The following is a 20,806-nucleotide window of genomic DNA, read 5'->3' as shown; positions in this document are numbered from 1 at the left end:
AACCAGGATTCTTGATCAATATTAGAATCTCTAACAAATGAAATATAATGCCCATGGGATTGATCAGTTTGCCTGAATAACGTTTGTCCAATAAAAGAATAACTTCTTTTTGAATGAAGATGAGCTGAAGATTTCGAGTTTGGTAATTCAATTGAAGAAGTTGCAAATATTCTATGATGATTTTTGACAAAAAAGAATAATTGTTTTGGTGGAATTAATGGCTTCATGGATGAACATTCGTGTTCAATTGTAAATAATTGTGGATAATCACGAATCTCTGTCCATTTTGTCGCTTCATTAAGTTTTCTGCATTTGCCACATAAAACTGAATTGTTTTTTGAAAGATTTTCTTTCGATAAATATTTCTTCAGCCCTCTTTCCGCTGAATTTGAATTGATGATTATATTGTTGGAAGTGCTTTGTGCAATTGAAGAAAATCCACATATTTTGCATTTTGTGTGGTTATGAGTGGTTGTGTTGATATTTTTGTCACAAAAAGCATAGTCATTTGTTTGCCGTTTTTTCAGGAAGTCATATGATTCTGTAATATTTTGTTGTTTTCTTTTTCCGAAACCACAGAAAGATTCCCATTCGTCAATTAGGAATGGCTTCCATTCCTCCACATAATTTGAATTTCCTTGAATCTGGGAGCAAACATTCAACTACATTTTTGAAAGACACGTCTTGCAATTTGGTTCTTTGATCATTGAAGGATTAGTAGATATGATGGAAGAAAAGGTTTGCAATAACGATGATAAATAACATGTATTTCCTTAATTTATTAATCCCTTTCTCTTTGATAACTTTTTTGTTTGCGGATTGCGAATGCGACATTTTGTTTCACGTTTAAAATCAGATTGGTTTTTGCTGTTGTCATTTTCATTTCGTTGAGAATAGAATTCAATTCTTTCTTTTTGAATATGCGTCAAATCTTCTGCATCTGGATTTTCCATGTGACTTTCATCAGTTCTTTTCTCAATCGATGGCTAATTCATTTGGATTGCTAAATTTCTAAAACAGGATTCATTGCTCACCCTTATATTTGAATGTAAATCATCAGCAGGACATGTCTCTGATGTTGCATGTGAACAAGTGTTTGAATTGTCAGTGGTTTTCATTAATGTTGTCAGACATGATTCATTGGCTTCTTGTCTCCGATCCAAAGAATCAAAAAAGTGAGTTAGACAATAAGGAGGAATTATTGGTGGAGACAATAAATTTTTTTCAGAACGAATTTGAAACGGAATGTTTCTATTATTTTCGCAATCGATATTTGCTTTCTAAATAATTGAATCAGCAATAAATGTGGGAGAGTCATTTGCTCTGTTTGTCATGAATATTTTCACTAGAAACACTTTTGATGATGTTTCTGTATTTTCTCTCAAAAGATGAATTTTCTCTTTACGAAATCCAGCATAGTCGTGTTCAGCTTCACAATTTGTTGATATTTAGCGATTATCAAAATGAGATTGAAAGTCGGATGCTTCATTTAGAAAAATTTTCTGATGCTTTTTTGATGACTCTTCTCCTTTTTTATTTGGTTGTTCCTGTCTTTTGTCATGCGATGATATGCAAATCAAATCATCCCAGGCAGATTCATCCAAAAACTGTTCTTCTTTTGAGTGCTTTGACGATTTTTGACTGTAAATCATTGATGAAGACATTTCGGTTGAATGATTAATCATCCACGTGTTTCCTTAGTGCCAAGCATCTTCTTCAAGTCCTTAAAAAATGAATTATTATCTTCATAAAAGAAACATAGAAAAATTCTTCAAACCACGCTTGCACATTGGAAGTATTGGTTTTTGGGGAGGAATAATTTGATCATTGTTTTTCTGCAAAGTTTTTTTAGCGTAACTGTGCTGCCCTCTTAACATATCTAAGCCAAACCTTTGAAGCTTTTTCAGTGTATAATCACGAGCAACGGCTTGCAAAATCATTGTCTGTGTCTGTTTATGTGAGGCATTGTGAACAATTGCCAGATCATTCATCAGTGTGTTCAGAGACTCTGATAATTCAAAGTGAAACATTGAAAACAAAAAAACCAAAAAAACACAACAAAAAATCGGTTATAGTTCACTTGAAATCAATTGACAATTACCATTTAATTGTTGACGAATTGTATTTGCCTCATCTGCAGCTGCTTTGATCTTTGTTTATAAAAATAATAAAAGCTTATCAACTTTATTTCCACAAATTCTTTTTAATTCATTCCACGCATTGCATGCTCTCGTTGATAATGTTGATTCAGGAGTTGTAAACATTTATGTTGAAATTATCTTATCTGAATTCGTATCACAAATAACAATAAGTTGAAAACCGATCAAAGGGATATTAAAATTTCATTATGAAAATCTTTTTATACAGTTATTTAAATTTATGTAATTTCTGAATAAAAAGATTTTCATTTTTTCTCATATAAAAAAGAAAGAAAGAATGAGTTTTCCAATAAGAAATGAAATAAAGCGAAAGTCAAATTTATCTCTAAAATCTGAAGCAAAATACTGGATGGGCAATTATGTCTTCCAATATGAAAGAATTTTTAAACTTGTTTGCTAAGCGAATCACTTTTAACAATTTTGTATTATTGAAGTTTATATCCGTGAGCTTTATTATCAACACAGATGTCAACAAATTAAAAATCCATTATGAAAAGATTATTCAAATATACAAATTTAGAAAAAAAATTCATTCGAAATAGAAAACGCATCAACATTTTCAAATAAATCATTTTCAAGATAAGTTTAATATAATTTTTCAGAATGTTCATTTGGCTGTTGAATACAGAGACAAGAAGGAAGAAACAGCGCTTTTGAAGATGATTGAGAAGGCAAAAGAAGAAGAAGAAAGAGAAGAAGAAGAGAAAAGACGAGCAGAGGCCGACGAAAAAGCAGCAGAAGAGAATGAAGAGAAATGTGCAAGTGACACAGGAAGTGTGAAGGGCTATGCAAGCACAGGATCAGCCGACAGCTCAAACGCCTCAATCAACTCATCCCAAACAGCTGCATCTGCATTGAGCTCTCCAAAGACATCTCCTCTTTCTTCTTCTTCCTCTTCCTTCTTCCTTGGTGGTACACTACGTGGTGAGTCTTTCTTCACTCGGAAGCTTCTCTAAACTGGTCCTCTTCTCTCTGTTAGAGGCAGTTCTGGTGCACAGACACTGAATACGAGCTATCTGCAGTCTCTGCAGGCGAAGCTGAAGCAGAGCACGAAGGCAGCAATGGACAAAGAGCGAATGAAGGCATCAAGAGAGGAAGGAGGAATGAGAGAAGGAGAGAAAGGAGGAGGGGAAGAAGAAAGAGGAGAGAGATACAGAGAGGGCGATCTGGGTACATCAGGAGAAAGAGAGAGAAGTGGAGAAAAAGGCATTGAGGAACTAATGAGGAGGAAAAGGGGTGTGTTTGGAGTAAGTGGAGTGTATGAAGAAGAAGTAGACAATGAGAACGAGGTGAATGAAAGAGCGCTTTCATTGAGAAAGAAAAAAATTGTGGCTGATGGGAAAGGAGAGGCAGCAGTTGTGAGAAGTGTGTTTGCGGTAAATGTGCAGTTTTTGTATGGAAAAATGCTTACCGAAGAGGAAAACACGCGAAAGGAGGAGATTCTGAGAACTGTGGAGGAAGTGGAGAGAAGGAAAGCAGAGAAAGAAAAAGAGAAAGAGGAGCAGAAAGCGTCGCTGGCAATGCTTTCGAAGGAGAAAGGGAAGAACGACGAAGGCAATGATGATTATCCACTGCCACCGAACTTTGACAGGGCGACAGCTGTGCTCAGCAGAGATGCTCTGAAGGAGTCTTCTGCTCGTTCGACGGCTGTGGCTGAGCCGAAGAAGACGAGAGTGCACTCGCAACTGCAGACACCGCTGGAGAAGGCGCAGGAGATGGAGCGGAAGGAGAAGAAGAAGGCAGCAATCGAAAGGGAAAAGAGGAAGGAGCTATCGATGGACGACGAAAGTGTGCTGCACTCGCTCAAAGGAAGAGACATTGGAGATGGAAGAATGCTGGCTGGACAGTCTAAACAGAATGGGAATGATAACTCTGCTGATCAACCTACACCATTTCCAAGCACTTCTTTGATTCCCTCTTCTTCTTCTTCCTTTTTTCTTTGTTCTTCTTCCTTTCGAAGTCTTTCTTTCAATCTTTCAATCTTCCTTTCTATCTATCTATTTATTTATCTTTCTTTTCTTTCTTTTTCTTCTTTTTCATTCTTATTCTTTTTTTTATTATTTCCTTTTTTCTTTTTCTTTTTCTCTCCTCTCTTTCTTCTTCTTCTTCTTCTCTCCACTTCTTCTTTATGCTTCAACCTTCTTTTCCTTCTCTCTCTCTTTCTCTCTCTCTCCTTTCTTATTCTCCTTTCTTTATCTTTTTCTCCTTTCTTTTTCTTCTCTCTTTATCTTTTTTCCTTTCAACTTCTTTCCTATTATTTTCTTTTTATGCAGCTATTCTATTTCCATATGTTTGTGAATTCAACTATTAAACCTCAAGCATCTTTCATTTAATACTTTCTTCTCTCATCTTTTCCTCAATCTTGTTTTTTTCTTTCTTCATATTTTTTTTTCTTTTAACTCCAGTTATAAAAAAGATATCCCCTTATAATTGTTTCAAATATTCAGATATTCTTTTTGTTTCCAAAATTTCAATCGTTCATTGACTATGTCATTGAATGTCACAGGAAAAAAATAAATTTATGAATTTTCAATAAAAAACAAAAATTAAATCATTGCAAAGATCAAAGCTATTTGTTACAAACGCAATGATAGAAATATATATTGTATGTTAAATGCTGAATGAAATAAAAGACAAATTAAAAGAAGGAAAATAATACGATACAAAAAAAGTTCAAATCATCAAAAATCAAAAACAAAATCATATCCAGCATGCAACACCTGTGGAAACTTCTAATTCTTCTTCCGATCTTCTATGCTTGTTGTCGTTGCTATATTGCTTATCTCGAGAAATCTTAAAAAAATTTGAAAAGAATGAAAAGCTTCCATTCGTGTGTGTTCATGAACAATCAAATATTTTAAGAAAATGAAACTTATTAAAGATTGAAAATTTATATTCTTCGAACATCAAAAAGTTCGCACGACCGAATTATACTCAGCAAAAAAGAAAATGCTTTATATACGAACAATTATGGTTATTTTCGAAAATTGAATCAATCCAAATTTGCGTATTAAAAATATTACAGAAAATGATGATTTATCATATTGATTAATTTCCAATGCATTTAAAAAGTTATCCCACAAAAATTCCAAAAAAAGATCAAACATTGAACGAGATTATTATCTCAATAAAAAATTCCCATATACGAAAGCTAGAAGCAAAGAGCATTGCCAACGAGAGATACATCGCAAAATTAAAGAATAAACTCAACCCCAGAGATTCACTTACACCCACAATAACATCTTTATTAGCAGAAACGCCAAGTTTATTTTTCACATTTAACCCATTCTAACTTTCAATGATTGTTTTTTTGACTTATTTTTTATTAAACATTTATCCATAATATTTTTTTGAATATCAGATAATCACTCAAGTGCAACTTCAGCCGAATTAGCAGAAGAGAGAAGAAAAATAGAGCAAGAAAGAATTTCCGAACAAAGAGAACAGCAAAGATCAATTTCTATTGAAAAACAACGGAAACAAGATCACACTTCTTCTCAAACCAGAGATAATTCACTGTATTGGCTGTTACCGAATCAATGGAAATCAGTGAAATCGTTTTTCAATCCAACAATACAACAATTTCCTGAATTTCCATCTTCCTCTTCATAGGCTTCCTCCTCCTCTTCTTCTTCTTCACCAAAAGGAAACCCAACTCAATCACCCCTTCTAAATTTGTAAAGCAACAAACATTGAAATGCTTATTTTATCAATCACATGTCAATTTTTTCTCATTCATTTAAGTATAATAATAATACAATAGAAATATTAAATATTTAATTTTTCTAATATTTCTGAGTGAAAATCAAATAAAGTTAACAAAAAAATTGGTGATACGTAGTTTTTCATAGAAAATCTTAGTGAAATGATAATGAAAAACAAAAAAACAATCATTTTTTGACATTAATAATAAAACGAATGTTTTCTATTAATAATTCGAAAGATTATAAAGAAAACATTGTTAATCCTTCACAGTTATTGCGATCACTTCATATATCTTAAAAACCAACGAAAAAACTGACATTATAACTGTACAGAACAAATAAAGTCGAAACATTATATCACACATGTAAATAGATGAGAATGAAAATGTTATTGTTAATCCATGTTGCAAAAAATATCAAAATGTTTCATACAAAGAAAAACATCAAAAATAACAGAATTACTGATCATAATTGATACATAATTTTTGATTTTTTGATCACAAAAAAAATAGAAGGAAAACCGAACTGATTGAGTCAAAACCATTAAAATTGACTGAAAACGTTTTGACTTAGTCAATTCGAATTGACCTGCTCAATTCGTTTAAGGTCTATTGTGACTTATGCGATTTGAACTGGTCATGCATTATTTGCCTTTGCTAAAGCAAATGAGTTAAATATAATGCAAATTTGATCGAGACAAATCGATTTGATTGAGTCAATGCAAATAACAATTATTGTGGGTGCGAATATGATCGATAATAATTGTTATTAATGGGTGTTTTTGTATTTAACTTTTTTGAAACTTCATCATTCATGTCTCAATCTCCATTTTTCGATATTTTAAAGAGCGAAGAAAAAAGAAATGTGATGCCATCTCATATAGAGATTAAATCTGATGATGATCAGCAATCAATCATCGATAAAATTTGCAAAAAATTTACTGACACATCTTTCGGTTTTCACTGACTGACTGGGTTTGTTCGTTATGAATTCGACTTGCATCTTCGTCTTCTCTCATCATCAGCCCAACATCATCGCGGAAGTGTAAAATCAATCGAATCTTTGGATGAACAACTTTTTCTTTTGTTTGTTTTTCTTTACCATGGTTCTATTTCTTTAACTCACGTCATATCTCAATCAAAACACGAATCTCAAACATCAACAGTTCGACTTCTTCATTCAACAGCATCAAATTTAAAACCTCAACTTGCAAATCTTTTTCTTTCATTTCGTCCAGATCGATTAGAGCAAATGAAGGAGGTGGGAATTGTGCTTGACTGCACAGTAATTCCATCAAACAGACCTGGAGGGAGGTTGGAGTTTGGAAAAAAATACTACTCAGGGAAGCATCACATTTATTGTGTCAAGGCGGAGGTGGGAGTGAACCCTAAGGTGGGGACAGCAAGTACAATCAGTTCTATCTACTCTGGGTCAACTCACGATTTCACTATTTTCAAAGAACATTACCCCACATTTGTTCAAAAGCTTGGAGGAGCAAAGATTTTGGCCGGTTCTGCTAACATAGGAGCGAAACCAGAGCTTGGGGCGATTATTACAAAGCCCGTTGGAACTCCTGAGCTTGCATCTCATCGTGTCATTGTTGAAAGATTCTTTGGAAGGCTCAAAACACTCTTCACCGTCTTCAGAAAACCTTGGTTATTTGATGTCGTGAAGGTTGCAGACTATTTTTGCGTCGCATGCTGCCTCACTAACTTTCATATATTACAAAATCCACTCACAAAGAAAGATGCAGAAGCAAATTCATAGTTTTTGGAGGAATTATATTTGAATTACATGAGAAAAGTTGATGCAAAGAAAATGGCCAATGCCAAATATTTCTCCAAAATGAAAAATAAACTCAATCCAGAAAATACCCTGACACCCACAATAACTACAATTTTGGCAAAAATTGGAGGCTTATCTTTCACTTTTTTACCATTATTTTTAATTTTTTATTACAATTTTTTCATTTTTATAAACATCATTTTACCATATTTTTTTATTTTAGATGCTTCTGACGATGATCTAAGTGTATACGAAGCAGAAAAAGCGAAAGAAAGAAAAGAAAGAGCGAATAGCGAAGTTTTAGTACAAAGAAGCGAGCAAAGGGAACAGGTTTTGGAAAAAGAAAGAAATGATTTTGATGAAAATCAAAAATGTGATATTTCACAAGCTTGGCACCTTCCGCAGCAATGGAAGTCGATAAGTATTTTTTCTCCATCTTCAACTCAACCTTTTCCTTCATTTTCACAATCACAACCTTCTACTTCCTTTTCATCATCATCTTCATCAACTGCTTCTTCTTCCTCTTCTGTTGATTCAAAACAAAATAAATCCCCATCTGTTCTCCAATCGTTGCTGAAGAAAAAGTGATTATCATTAAATTTCTCTTTGGCTTCTTTTAGCAACCATCTCATCTTTTTTATAATCTTTAATAATTAATATTTCCAATTCAGAATTTATTTTTTTGAATGAAAAACAAAAATTGCATTTATTTATAAAATTTCTATATATTTGTTTGTTTTATATTCAAAATACATTATTAAAAATGAAATGAAAAAAAAACCTAACAAAAACAAAAAAGAAAACAAAATTGGATCGAATGAGCTTTTTGTTTTTCGGAAATACAGATATAAATTAAATTTCAACTGTTGATCTTCTCTCGCTCGTGTTAAAAATGTAAGTATCAAATTGTTCATTATGATCCGAATCAGAAGAAGAGATGTTGAAAATAAACAATAAATACTAAAAACAATCAAAAAGAGAATTCACAAACTTGTTGTATTATTAAGATCTACCAACAAGGAAGAGAGTTTGAAAAATTAAATCAATATCTTGATCGTAATTGACTCATAATTGTTTTCAAAAAAGATCAAAAAATGATTTATTCAAATCAGATTTGATAAAGTCAAATCAAATAAGATTGACTAAATGCAAATTGATTGAGTCAAATCAAAAATATGCACTCAATTCGAAAAAGTTCAATTATTAGAAAATGATTGATTTGACTGCGTCAAGTGGCATTTGATCGGTAAACATCCAATAAGATCGATCTAATGCCATTGAGATGCAGTCAAATTGGATGTGACTCGGTCACATACGATGTTTTCAATTCTGGGTTTCTTGATCATAATTTAAACAAAAAATATTTTTTGTTAAAACTTTGTTTTTTCTTTCTGAAAGCTGAATTAAATACATTAATAATTGTTTCAATAAATTATTTTATTGAAATTTATATTAAAATTTCAAAAAAACATTAATATTTTTGAGTTTAACCTTTTTAATAAATTTGAAATTGTGAGAAAGAAATTGTCACATCATTTAAAAATTATTTATGTTTATATCGCGAATAATAAATAATTCTTAATAAAAATATTTTGTTTTTATTATAACTTTTCAAAAAGCTTGAAATGAATGAAATTTCAAAAGAACTTTGTTCGCAATAGCTTAATCTTTTTATTTGTTATTAAAACAATAAGAATAACATTAAAATATTCAGTTCAAAACATGATACACATTATAAAATAATAAAATGTTAAAAAATTTTGTATAAACCAAAAAAATCACAAAAATTCGTATGTGCAAACGTTCATCCAATAAAAAACAAAAATATTAGAATAGATTTCAATCAAAAAACATGATAACAAAGTCGGAATTACAAAAATGAAAAGTTATCGAAAACCAGAATCAAACCAAAAAAACTACAAAAAAAAATACTAATAATACATAATAAAACAAACATCATATTAAAAGTTGAACGTTCATGAGCTTTTAATAGTTTAAATTTAAACAAAACAAAAAAATGCTCGATCACATGTTGTGATCATAAAAATCACAATTTCACCCTTGGCGAGATTGAGGGAAATTCGATAAAAATTAGCAAAATTCGATAAACCAGATAAAAATCGATTTGACTGAGTCACATTTTCGTGACTCAGTCAAATCAATCAAGTAGAAATAAAACGAAATGACTCAGTAATGCGGTATTCGATTTGACTAATACCAATTAGTGGTTCATAAAACCAAAAAGTCGTACTCAAAACCGTTTTGATTGAGTGAAAACCAATTGATTCAATTCTGGGTGCATGATCAATAGAAAGTTTCAAAAATAAAGTTTTTCATATGGGTGATTCTTTTTGAAAAGTCACAAATGTTAAATTTACAAATAAATCAAAAAATGCATATTTTGCTCAAATTTCTGTTAACTAATATCAAACTTCACTTCAATCAAATCTATTCATTGATAATGCTATTTCAAACATTCTTGAGGAGATTTGTGAGCTGAAACAGAAATTTGAGCAAAATATGAAATTTAATTTTATTTGAAAATTAAACATTTGTGACTTTTCAAAAAGAATCACCCATTTTGCTCAAATTTCTGTTTCACCTCACAAATCTTCTTAAGAATGTTTGAAATAGCATTATCAAAATACTGATTCCATGTTTGTGAAGTTTGGTGTTCGCGGACAAAAATTTCATAAAAATATGAAATTATTGATTTATTTGAAAATTAAACATTTGCGACTTTTCAAAAAGAATCACCCATATCTTTCAATATTTAAAGAATAAATGGATTACATTTCATATAAATTATAATGTGAATGTTTTTTATTAAAAAAACGAAAGTATCTATGTTTTGATTTTTTCAAAATTATTAATTCAATATTATATTTTGTTTTTACAAATTTTTCATTAGAAACATATTTTGAATATTATATTTTAATAAATTTTGATTGATTTGAAGAAAAAAATTCAATGAATAAAAAAGAATTAGAAACATATAACGAAATATAAAAAAACAGAAAAAACAATGAAACAAATTCGAATTGAAAAAATTTTTAACCACTCATCATTTAACCAATTCTTTTCTTGATAAAAAATAAAAAAGATAGATTATATAGTTCATAATTCAGACAAAGTTTTATGAAAAAACAATTGTTCAATAAATAACATCTTTTCAAAATAAAACTGAAATAAAACCAACGAAATAATGAATACTAACTCCATAATTAAAACAATAAATAACAGTTTGAACATTAAAAACTTATTATTAAATCAAAAATAACTAAAAAAACTTGTTTCAAAAATTTCGATGTATTTTTCATGATCTCAAAAAAACTTAATGCAAACAAATAAAAGACAATAAATAAGTGAACATTTATAAAAAAACAATTAAAAACAAACCACTCTGTAACAGAAAACAGAAAAAACTTCTCATAATTCTAATCTAAATTGATACATAATTTTTGATTTTTTGATCACAAAAAAAATAGAAGGAAAACCGAACTGATTGAGTCAAAACCATTAAAATTGACTGAAAACGTTTTGACTTAGTCAATTCGAATTGACCTGCTCAATTCGTTTAAGGTCTATTGTGACTTATGCGATTTGAACTGGTCATACATTATTTGCCTTTGCTAAAGCAAATGAGTTAAATATAATGCAAATTTGATCGAGACAAATCGATTTGATTGAGTCAATGCAAATATCAAAAATTGTGGGTGTATGATCAATTCAGAATCCAATCAAATTCGTGTCAAAATTTAATATATTTTTTGTTCACAAATAACGCTAATAAAAATAGTGAAAAAATATTAATTTTTTAAATTGAAAAACGTTGAATTTCATGTTGTCAAATTTTTATATTTTTATTGTTTATCTATTATCTTTGGAAAAAACACAAAAGCATAAAATTATTCAATTCTTTAAATTTTTCACATAAAAATATATTGATATGATAAGAAAAAATATGCTGATCATAATAAAACAAGTCTTAAATTATCAAAATAAAAAAGTGAAAAAATAAACAGATATATTAACAATAGAGCTTTTGTTCACTCACTCAATACTTAAATAATGTTATTTGTTTGAAAATATTGAAAACATTGAAAATTTAATAGACAATAATAGATGTTAGCTTTTTAATAAACATGATTTTATGATTCACATCAAAAAATCAAAAAAAAAAACAAAAAAATAATAAAAACAAACATGTTATCAAATAATTCTTTCATTTAATCAGCTAAAAATAAAAGATAAAACTATTCGAATACTTTGGGTAACACAGCAAATATGAAAAACTTATAACAAAAACATCAATAATATTGATTATAATGATAATAATACATAGTGCAAACATATGAAAAATCTCGTAATGATGAACATATAAAAATATTTAAAAAAAAACTGTTATTTAATTGAAAACATTAAGAACATTCAATAATAATGATCAAACTTTTCACGTAATTTTTGATTTTTTGATCACAAAAAAGATCTTTTCTAATCAATTTTGATTAAGTCAAATCAAATAAGATCGACTAAAGGCAAATTGATTGAGTCAAATCAAAAATATGCATTCAATTCGAAAAAGTTCAACGAATAGTGGGGGTGAAAACCCGAGCCAGTGATCTTTTCATGAATAATAATATTTTTTTCATTTTTTAGTTTATATTTTTGAAATTGAGTTTTTATTAGTGCAAAATGATGAAAAAATACAATATTTCTTTATTGCACATGTTAAAAACATTCAATTGGATTGAAAGAAAAGAGAGATAATGAAAAATAAAGAAGAATAATTGAGATCAAAAGTTGTTTATTTAAAAAGGTTTTCAAGCCTATCGGAAGCTCTGTAAACTGCTCCATAAGACGAACCTTCAGGAGCTTTTTTTGGCTCAATTTCGGATTAAGCCCATTCTGGAGGTGAATCTGGAAGGTGTCTGAGAATGTCTTCTTTATTTACTGGCCACATTCCGCTCACTTTCCATGATGCGATAATCGTCTCTGGATAGCTTGCTGAAGCTATTCCATTTTTCAGAACTTTCACAAAGGCTTCTCTTCTCGCAGATGCTGAAGTTACCATGCCACAATCCTTTGATTTTGAAAAAACGCGCTTCATATTAGCAAAAATGAATTGATCGTTTGGCTGGAGAATGTGGGATGTGTGAGATGGTAATTTTTTCATATCAATTAAGTTATCTCTGCATTCTTTCTTTATATCTTCCTGAAAATAACCCACTCCTCCGTCCATAATAAGAGCTGCATGTCGAAAGTTTTCTCCAATCTGATTCTATTTTTTCAATATTTCCGGCAGAAATTATTTTTTAATAATTCAAGAAATATATTTGAAGAGAGATGTCCATTTGCAGTTGGAATAAAAATCTCAAGTGAGGTTGTAGCAAGTCTGTATTCGTTGGGAATTGTTTTTAATAGGATCAGAACTGGAGTAATATATCTGCAGCCATCCGCACTTGTCATAAATACGATGATAGTGGAAGATGGAAGAGATGGCTCAGCAATAATAGATGAAGGAGTAGAAGAAGATGATGCCACCAAATCTTGCTCCGAGTCGGAAAAGGATGTTGATGTTTCGTCGATATAAAAAATCAATTGTGGCAGAGGTATTATTTGCTGCATATACATATCATAACAATTAAAAAATGGATTTAAAACCATTTTGCATGTGTGGGCTACACGTCCAATTGGTAAAGCTTTCGGCTTAACCAGTTCAATTTTTGGATTTCTAGATAAAAATCTATCGACCAAATGTTTGTCCACCTTTTTTGTATCTTCATCATCTTTTCGCTTCTTCAATAACAACTCGTTGGCCTAAATAAAAAAAATTTTTAAATAAAAATATAAAAACAATGCATTGAAACCATCTGCTCTATGAATTTCTTTGTTGGATTTTTTCCATTGCGCACCTCTGCCAATATTTGCTGTTCAAATTTGTCCTCTTCTGAAATGGTAAAAAGAGTCGGTCTTCCGCACTTTCTTATTTTTCCACATTCGTTTCACGCTTTGATAGCTCTTTGGAATGATACACGTGATATCAATTTACACTCCTCAATTTCTCGCTCAGAAAAGTTTAAAATGTCATAGGCATATATTGCTTTGATAGTATCGTTTTCCATTGAACACATTTCACTTGTAGCCAACAGCCTGGCCAAAGAGGGTATGACCTTCTCCATTATGATCAAAAAACTTTATTTGAAAATTTTGATCAATGTGGCTCAGGTTTCATCCCTGGCTCAAGTTTCCGCCCTGACAAGAACTTATACGAATTTATTTAGTTATATCGTATTAACATTAACTTTTTGAAATGAGTTTGATATCATTCCAAAAAGATCGACTAAGTTCCAATGAGATTTAATAACATCCATTGTTTTTTATCATGGGTCATTTTTGATCACAAAAATATTTACATATGAAGGGTGTGTTTGTTGTTATCATTTTTTGACTGTTTCGATCAATGTCTGAATCTTCACTTTTGAGTGTATTGGAGAGAGTTGAAGAAAGTAATAAAATGCCTGCTTCTCCTGCTGTCAAAGAAACAAAAAAATCCACATCAATCATTGAGAGAGCTTTGAATATTTTAGGCAATACCCAAACTGCTTTTTTTCGCTTCACTGGCTTCGCTCGAGTTGAGTTCGATTTATTACTCCAACTTCTTCAAAAAGAAATCCCTCCTCACCAAGGATAAGATAAAGCAATGAACAATTTTTCTGATCAACTTTTTCTATTACTCACTTTTCTTCATCATGGATCCACTACACACACATTTATGCTTTCTTCTTCTTTTTTTGACACTCAAAATGCAACAATACGTCTTCTTCACAGTATTGCTGCAGACATCAGAGTGCCCTTGACTGATTTATTTCTCACTTTTCGACCAGATTGTCTTGAAGGAATGAAGGAGGTGGGTCTTGTTTTGGATTGTACTGTAATTCCAACAAATCGACCAGGTGGGAGGTTGGAATATGGAAAAAAATTTTATAGTGGAAAGCATCATATTTACTGTGTGAAGGTGGAAGTTGGTGTTAATCCTCGAATTGGTACTGCTTGTACAATTAGCCACGTTCAAACAGGGTCAACACACGATTTTGTCCTTTTTAAATACCATTAATCTCTGTTTGATGGTTAATTTGGAGGAGTAAAGATACTTGCTGACTCTGCATTCATTGGAGCAAGGCCAAAATTGGGTGCAATTTTCTCAAAACCTGTCGGAACACCCGAATTGGCGTCCAATAGAGTCATTGTTGAGCGATTTTTTGGGAGGTTGAAGACTTTTTTTGCCGTTTTCAGGCGTCCATGGCCGTTTGAAGTGGAAAGAGTGACGGAGTATTTCCCTATTGCATGTTGTTTGACGAATTTTCAAATCCTGAAAGACCCATTGACCGCAGTCGTCTCAGATGCTAATTCCAGTTTTATTGGATATCTGATGAAGTCACATGAGAAGAAAGTGGAAGCAAAGCGAATCGCCAACGAACGCTATCGAGTCAATATGAAGAAAAGATTGAATCCTGAAGCGGCATAGGTGTAACTGTCTACCTTTTGCAATTCTGGATTTTTGCTATTAATTTTATGATATTTGAAAAGCATAAATTATTTAAAAACTTTTGTATGGACAGATTTTTCGAAATTCTTCTTGCTTCTCATGAAAAAAAACTTTTTTTTTAAAATGACCCATAAATATGAGAATTATGAATAAAAATAAATATTAATGTAAATTTTCCAATCAATAAATAGATACAAGGCTTGTAAATATTATGTTTTCTTTTTAAATAAGAGAATTTATCAAAATAAAGCATTTTTCAAAATCTTTTTTAGAAATGAGAATAATTTTGATCAATCCCACGATATAATATAAAATATCCAATAAATAAAATTTTGTATTTATGCTTGATAAGTTGAATGGATACTTGCAGTTATTATATTAATAAATCTTCAGATATCCACTATTATTTAATGTGGTTGAACATTCAGTTTTTTAGTGTTCTTTGATGATTCAGATGATATGTTTCAGGAAAATTGAATTTTTTCAAATCTTGTAAATTAAAGAGCATTATTTGTTGCTTGCATTATCATTTTTGTTAATGTTGTGTATGTTGTTCAGTTATTTAATTGTATATGTTTTTGAACTTTAACCAATTGTTTTTTCTTCACAGTCATTATTTCTGAATTTGTTGATTTCTTATTTGATGAAACAACACAATAATTGTCAACAAGTTTTTTAAAAATTTTAGTTCATTCGATAAGCATTGTGTATGTTAATGAGCATGTGTATTTATTTTAATATTAAAAATTTTAATTAATCTTCAAATAAGAAGGATAAATTTCAAGAATAAGAATAATTTGCTTTTATGTTTTTGCTCAAACCTTAAATTTTTCCGTTTCTATTTATTGCTGCAAAAATTAATATTCAATGTTAAATGAAATTATATTCAAACATTTCCAACAATAAAAAAATCACTTTGTCCTTTTTCGGTTTGTCATTAGTCTCATCTGCTCACATATTTACCATCAGCTCAACCAGATATTTTCCTTCGATTCCTTCTGTCAGCGGTCGCACTCCATCCCTCATCATCTCCTGTGCTTCCTCGGCTTCACACTCGCTCAATGGCACTTCCCCTGTTGTCATTTCATGGAGTATCAGTCCAAGTGTGAATACAACTGCTTGCTCAATTCCATCATTTTCCACTTCCTCATCTTCATTTCCAATTTCTGGTGCCTTCCATCGCTTCATTTCTTCCTTCTGTTTTTCATCCTCCAATTCTTCAGTCAATAGGTATATTTCATTTTCGTTCCCTTCTTCAACAAAGATTGTATATGGGCACAGCTGCCTCGCCATCATTTCCACCCTTTCGTCTCCAACAGAAATCAAATGCTCAAACAGCTCTGCAACTGCCAAAACAACCTCCTTCCCATCAACAACATCCATCGCTCTTGTTCCCAGTGTGAAATTGCCTTGCACTGAATGAATAACAGAATGCAACATTTTGATGTTCTTTTTCTCCTTTTCTCGAAATGGCTTCTTCGCTGATATAACATTGAATGAATATGATTGTGGCACTCCAGAAGCAGAAGCATTCTCAGATCTTGGAGGAGGAAACCCAAAAACCGACAAATCATTTTCATTCAGAATCTCATCATCGTCATCATTGCTTGTTGTTGGAGATTCAGATGAGCATTCTTCATCCTCGATCAATAACGGAATTTGGCTCGTCATTCCTTCCAGCAACGTAGATGGCATTTCACTCATCTCAAAGCTTCTTTCATTGCTTTACCTTCTCCTTTCCATCTTTTCCATTATCTGCTCATTTTCTATTCTTGTTTTTTTAACGTTCTTTTCTGATTCCCTAAGTTTTTTCGTAATATCACCACCACTACAACAAATATAAATTCAAACATCAAAAAAAGCACAGCTATTATAACAATAACAACCATGCTCCATTCATTGTTGTTTTGAACTTTTTTGTTATTTTCATCTCCTTCATCTTCATTCTTCTCTCCTTTTGATTGACTCTCACTCTTATTCATCACCACAATTCCATTAGAAGAAGATGATTCATCTTTTCCAAACACAATGCACACACTCACTTCTGTTTTGTTCTTTATCACTTTCAGTAATTCCAATGAAATCATTGAATGCACCTCGTTCTCTGATATGTACCCACCTTCTTCAATGGTGCTCTTATATGGAAGCTCAAAATCCCCTTCTTTCATGTTTTATCTCAGAGTTAAACCACGCGGAAGAAGCAGCTTTCCCAGAATCATCAACTCCACATCCCCATTTGGCTGAAAAATATTCTTCACATCTACCAAAATGGGGATGAAATATGATGATCCTCTTTCTGAATCTATCCCTCCCAATTTGCATCCTTCGTCCAATATCCACATCGATGTGTTTGGCAACATTCCATCTCCCCCTTTCACACTCACAACATTCAACCCCCCATTCCCTTCACAAATCGCATTCCTTCTGGCTGATGGATATCCCTCAATAGATGGGTTGTTGTTCTCAAATTCTCCTTTCTCAATCCTCACACTCGCTCCACTCACCCGCAATCCACCTTCCTTGCTCTTCATAATCGTTGTTTCCCTCATCTCCACATTGCTCTTCTCAACATCAACCAATGAGCCACTCCATTTACATATCTCTTCTTCCTCATTGATGTTCTATTCATTTCTTTCTTTCGTTCTTCCATCAAATTTTCCATTGTCCATTTTCAAATCCAAACAATCCTTTAATTTCATCAATTTCCCTTTTGTTTCCTTTGAATTGACTCCACCTATTGAGCAATTTGCTAATTGCTTTATTCTTAAAAACTGCAGGGTTAAAACCAGTAATTTTCATTGATAAGTTAGAAGATATTGATTATTCAGAAAAAATACTATGCTTCCTTCATTTTCTTTTCTTTTTTTTTAACTCAGCTTTTTCTTACTGATCTACGTTGCTTTATTCAATTGAATTATAATTTGGTTGATGCGAATTGAATACAGTTGGAAAATAATGAAAAAAGTAATTCTAAATCACCAAGTTATCTGTTACAAAAATGTTTGTGTAATTTCAATCATTATCTTCGAAGTGATAAAAACTGTTTGTAGTGCAAAAAATACATCAGAATAATAATTATCATAATATGGAAATGAAAAAATAAAACAAAAATAAATAATATATATTATCACTCTTCAATATATAAATGGATAGTATACATAACAACTGAAAGTATCCATTCAACTTATCAAGCATAAATACAAAATTTTATTTATTGGATATTTTATATTATATCGTGGGATTGATCAAAATTATTCTCATTTCTAAAAAAGATTTTGAAAAATGCTTTATTTTGATAAATTCTCTTATTTAAAAAGAAAACATAATATTTACAAGCCTTGTATCTATTTATTGATTGGAAAATTTACATTAATATTTATTTTTATTCATAATTCTCATATTTATGGGTCATTTTAAAAAAAAAGTTTTTTTTCATGAGAAGCAAGAAGAATTTCGAAAAATCTGTCCATACAAAAGTTTTTAAATAATTTATGCTTTTCAAATATCATAAAATTAATAGCAAAAATCCAGAATTGCAAAAGGTAGACAGTTACACCTATGCCCCTGAAGCTCCTCCACCATCATCAATCACAACTCTATTTTATTCGGAAGATAGTTAGACTTTTTTATTTTCACCCATATTAACGTTTATAATGTTTATTTTGCTTGTTTTTATATTTACATTACCATAACTATGTTTTTCAGGCAATTCTGAAGCCCAAGAGCAGCGAACTGGGGAAGATCAAAGAGAAAAAGAAAGAAAAGATGAAAAGGAGAAGAAAGAAAAGAAAACTGTCGAAGAAAAGGAAAGGAGAGATGAAATTATTATTAACGAAAGAGATGAAGATGAAGAAAGAGAAAGAAACAGTGATAAATCGTCAAAGTGGTTTTTGCCAAATTAGTGGAAATCTCTTCGACTGTTCCAACAAACGTCGTTGTCCTTTTTCCCTTTTGCTTTTTCCTCCAGTGCTTCAATAAAAGAAAAAAGAGTCAGCGAAAATCTTTTGCAGAGCTTGTTGAACTCAAAGCACTGAGTTTTTTATAACTATATTGTATTTTTCATTTCACCTTGGTTCCCTTTTTATATTAATACAATATAATTTTGTAATTGATAAGTTTTTTTGTTTAAGCACATATTAAACATATATATAAATACAAGAAAAATTCATTGCATATCATTGTTTGCTTGTTAACACTTAAAACAAAAAATAAAAATATGAAATTAGTGAATCTGTTAAAAAAAAATATTGAAACATTTAGAACTCTCATATTTATATTAAACATATAAAAAATAGTGTTAAAAATGGATATAAGTTATCTATGCTAGTTAAAATTGCTTTAAAACATGATACAAAGGCACTGTACAAAAATTATACAAAACTCAAAAAACATATCATAAAAAGTTTAATTAATATATAATAAATGTCTAAAATTTTTTGAAAAGTTCCTTTTGTTTTATTTTCTAATATAACAAAAATTTCATATTTTGATCAAATTTATGTTCCCAATTATGAAACTTCACAAAAACGGTAATGATAACATTCTTTTGGATTTGTTTCCATTTTGGTGAAGTTTCTTGAGTAGGAACAAAAAATTGATGAAAATATGAAATTTTTATTTTATTTGAAAATTAAATAAAAGGAACTTTTCAAAAAAATTTTGACAAATATACAAACAAAATTGAAAACCTAACTCAAAATAATAATGAAGTAATTTAAGAAACAAAAAAAGTGAATATCACAAGTCACAAAACAAAAAATATATGAAAAACCTCGAGTTGCCAGGAAAAAGATTGAGAAAATACAAAATTGAGCGAGAAACATTCAAAAAGTCAGACAAAATTCGTATTTCTTTAATCAATTCGGTGCGGCAGGGAAAATTCGAACAAGTTCTACTAGACCTTTGACAATTTAATATAATCAATTTTCATAAGTCGATTCTTTTTCACAAAAGCTTTTCATAATACGAATCAGATTCAGAAAATGCCGTATTGTATTTCTCACAATCAGTAAAATAAATGTTAGGAAAATGATCCTTCAAAAAAACTTCAATTAATGGGATATATTGTTAATAACGCTCTACAGAAGTGAACATCATGTCTCAAATCAACATTGAAAGCATTCTAGAAAGTGTTGAAATACGTAATGTTTTGTCGAAAGCTCTCCAAATCAAAACAGAAAAAGTTAAACGTCCCATCATTGAAATAGCTTGCGAAAAACTTGAAGATCCATCTCGCTCATTTTTTCGATTGTCAGGGTTTTAAAGAAATGAATTCGATCTATTGTTATCACTGTTGCAAAAAGAATCTCCTTACCACCGTGGAAGAGACAGAGCAATTAACACTTTGGAGGAGCATTTGTTTTTGCTTCTGAATTTTTTGCATCATGGTTCACCAAAACTAACCTTTTCGCTTGCTTCCCCTTTCTACGATTCTCAGAGTGCGACAAACAGATTGTTTCATTCAATAACATCTTCTCTCAAACACCAATTGGCAGATTTATTCCTAACATTTCGCAAAGACAGGTTGGATGAAATGAAGGATGTTGGGATTGTACTTGATTGCGCTGTGATTCCTATTTGCAGACCAGGATGAAAACTGAAGGAAGGAA

General features: G+C 30.8%; 4 protein-coding genes across 4 annotated transcripts; 2 read left to right on the top strand and 2 right to left on the bottom strand.

Annotated features, from left to right (window-relative positions):
• Nucleotides 1-2,818: 2,818 nt before the first annotated feature.
• MONOS_16081 (uncharacterized protein) lies at nt 2,819-4,070 on the top strand (the record flags this gene model as incomplete). Its single annotated transcript, XM_067868992.1, has 3 exons — nt 2,819-3,087; nt 3,139-3,947; nt 4,060-4,070. 3 exons carry the CDS (start codon nt 2,819-2,821, stop codon nt 4,068-4,070), a joined length of 1,089 nt encoding a protein of 362 aa, XP_067736235.1.
• A 3,044-nt stretch (nt 4,071-7,114) lies between these two features.
• MONOS_16400 (putative DDE superfamily endonuclease) lies at nt 7,115-7,630 on the top strand (the record flags this gene model as incomplete). Its single annotated transcript, XM_067869308.1, has 1 exon — nt 7,115-7,630. One exon carries the CDS (start codon nt 7,115-7,117, stop codon nt 7,628-7,630), a length of 516 nt encoding a protein of 171 aa, XP_067736234.1.
• Nucleotides 7,631-16,148: 8,518 nt separating this feature from the next.
• Nucleotides 16,149-16,892, bottom strand: MONOS_12827c1 (uncharacterized protein; the record flags this gene model as incomplete). The annotated part of the gene is made up of 1 exon (XM_067865477.1): nt 16,149-16,892. The coding sequence occupies one exon, from the start codon at nt 16,890-16,892 to the stop codon at nt 16,149-16,151; it is 744 nt and encodes a 247-aa protein (XP_067736233.1).
• Nucleotides 16,893-17,368: 476 nt separating this feature from the next.
• On the bottom strand, nt 17,369-17,728 carry MONOS_12826c1 (uncharacterized protein; the record flags this gene model as incomplete). The annotated part of the gene is made up of 1 exon (XM_067865475.1): nt 17,369-17,728. The coding sequence occupies one exon, from the start codon at nt 17,726-17,728 to the stop codon at nt 17,369-17,371; it is 360 nt and encodes a 119-aa protein (XP_067736232.1).
• Nucleotides 17,729-20,806: the final 3,078 nt, after the last annotated feature.

The sequence above is a fragment of the Monocercomonoides exilis genome (genome assembly GCF_001643675.1).
Source record: "Monocercomonoides exilis strain PA203 chromosome Unknown scaffold1-2713096, whole genome shotgun sequence".
NCBI classification, from domain to species: domain Eukaryota; phylum Preaxostyla; order Oxymonadida; family Polymastigidae; genus Monocercomonoides; species Monocercomonoides exilis.
The sequence above is the reverse complement of the archived record's forward strand: the minus strand, read 5'-3'. Positions and strand labels throughout refer to the sequence as shown.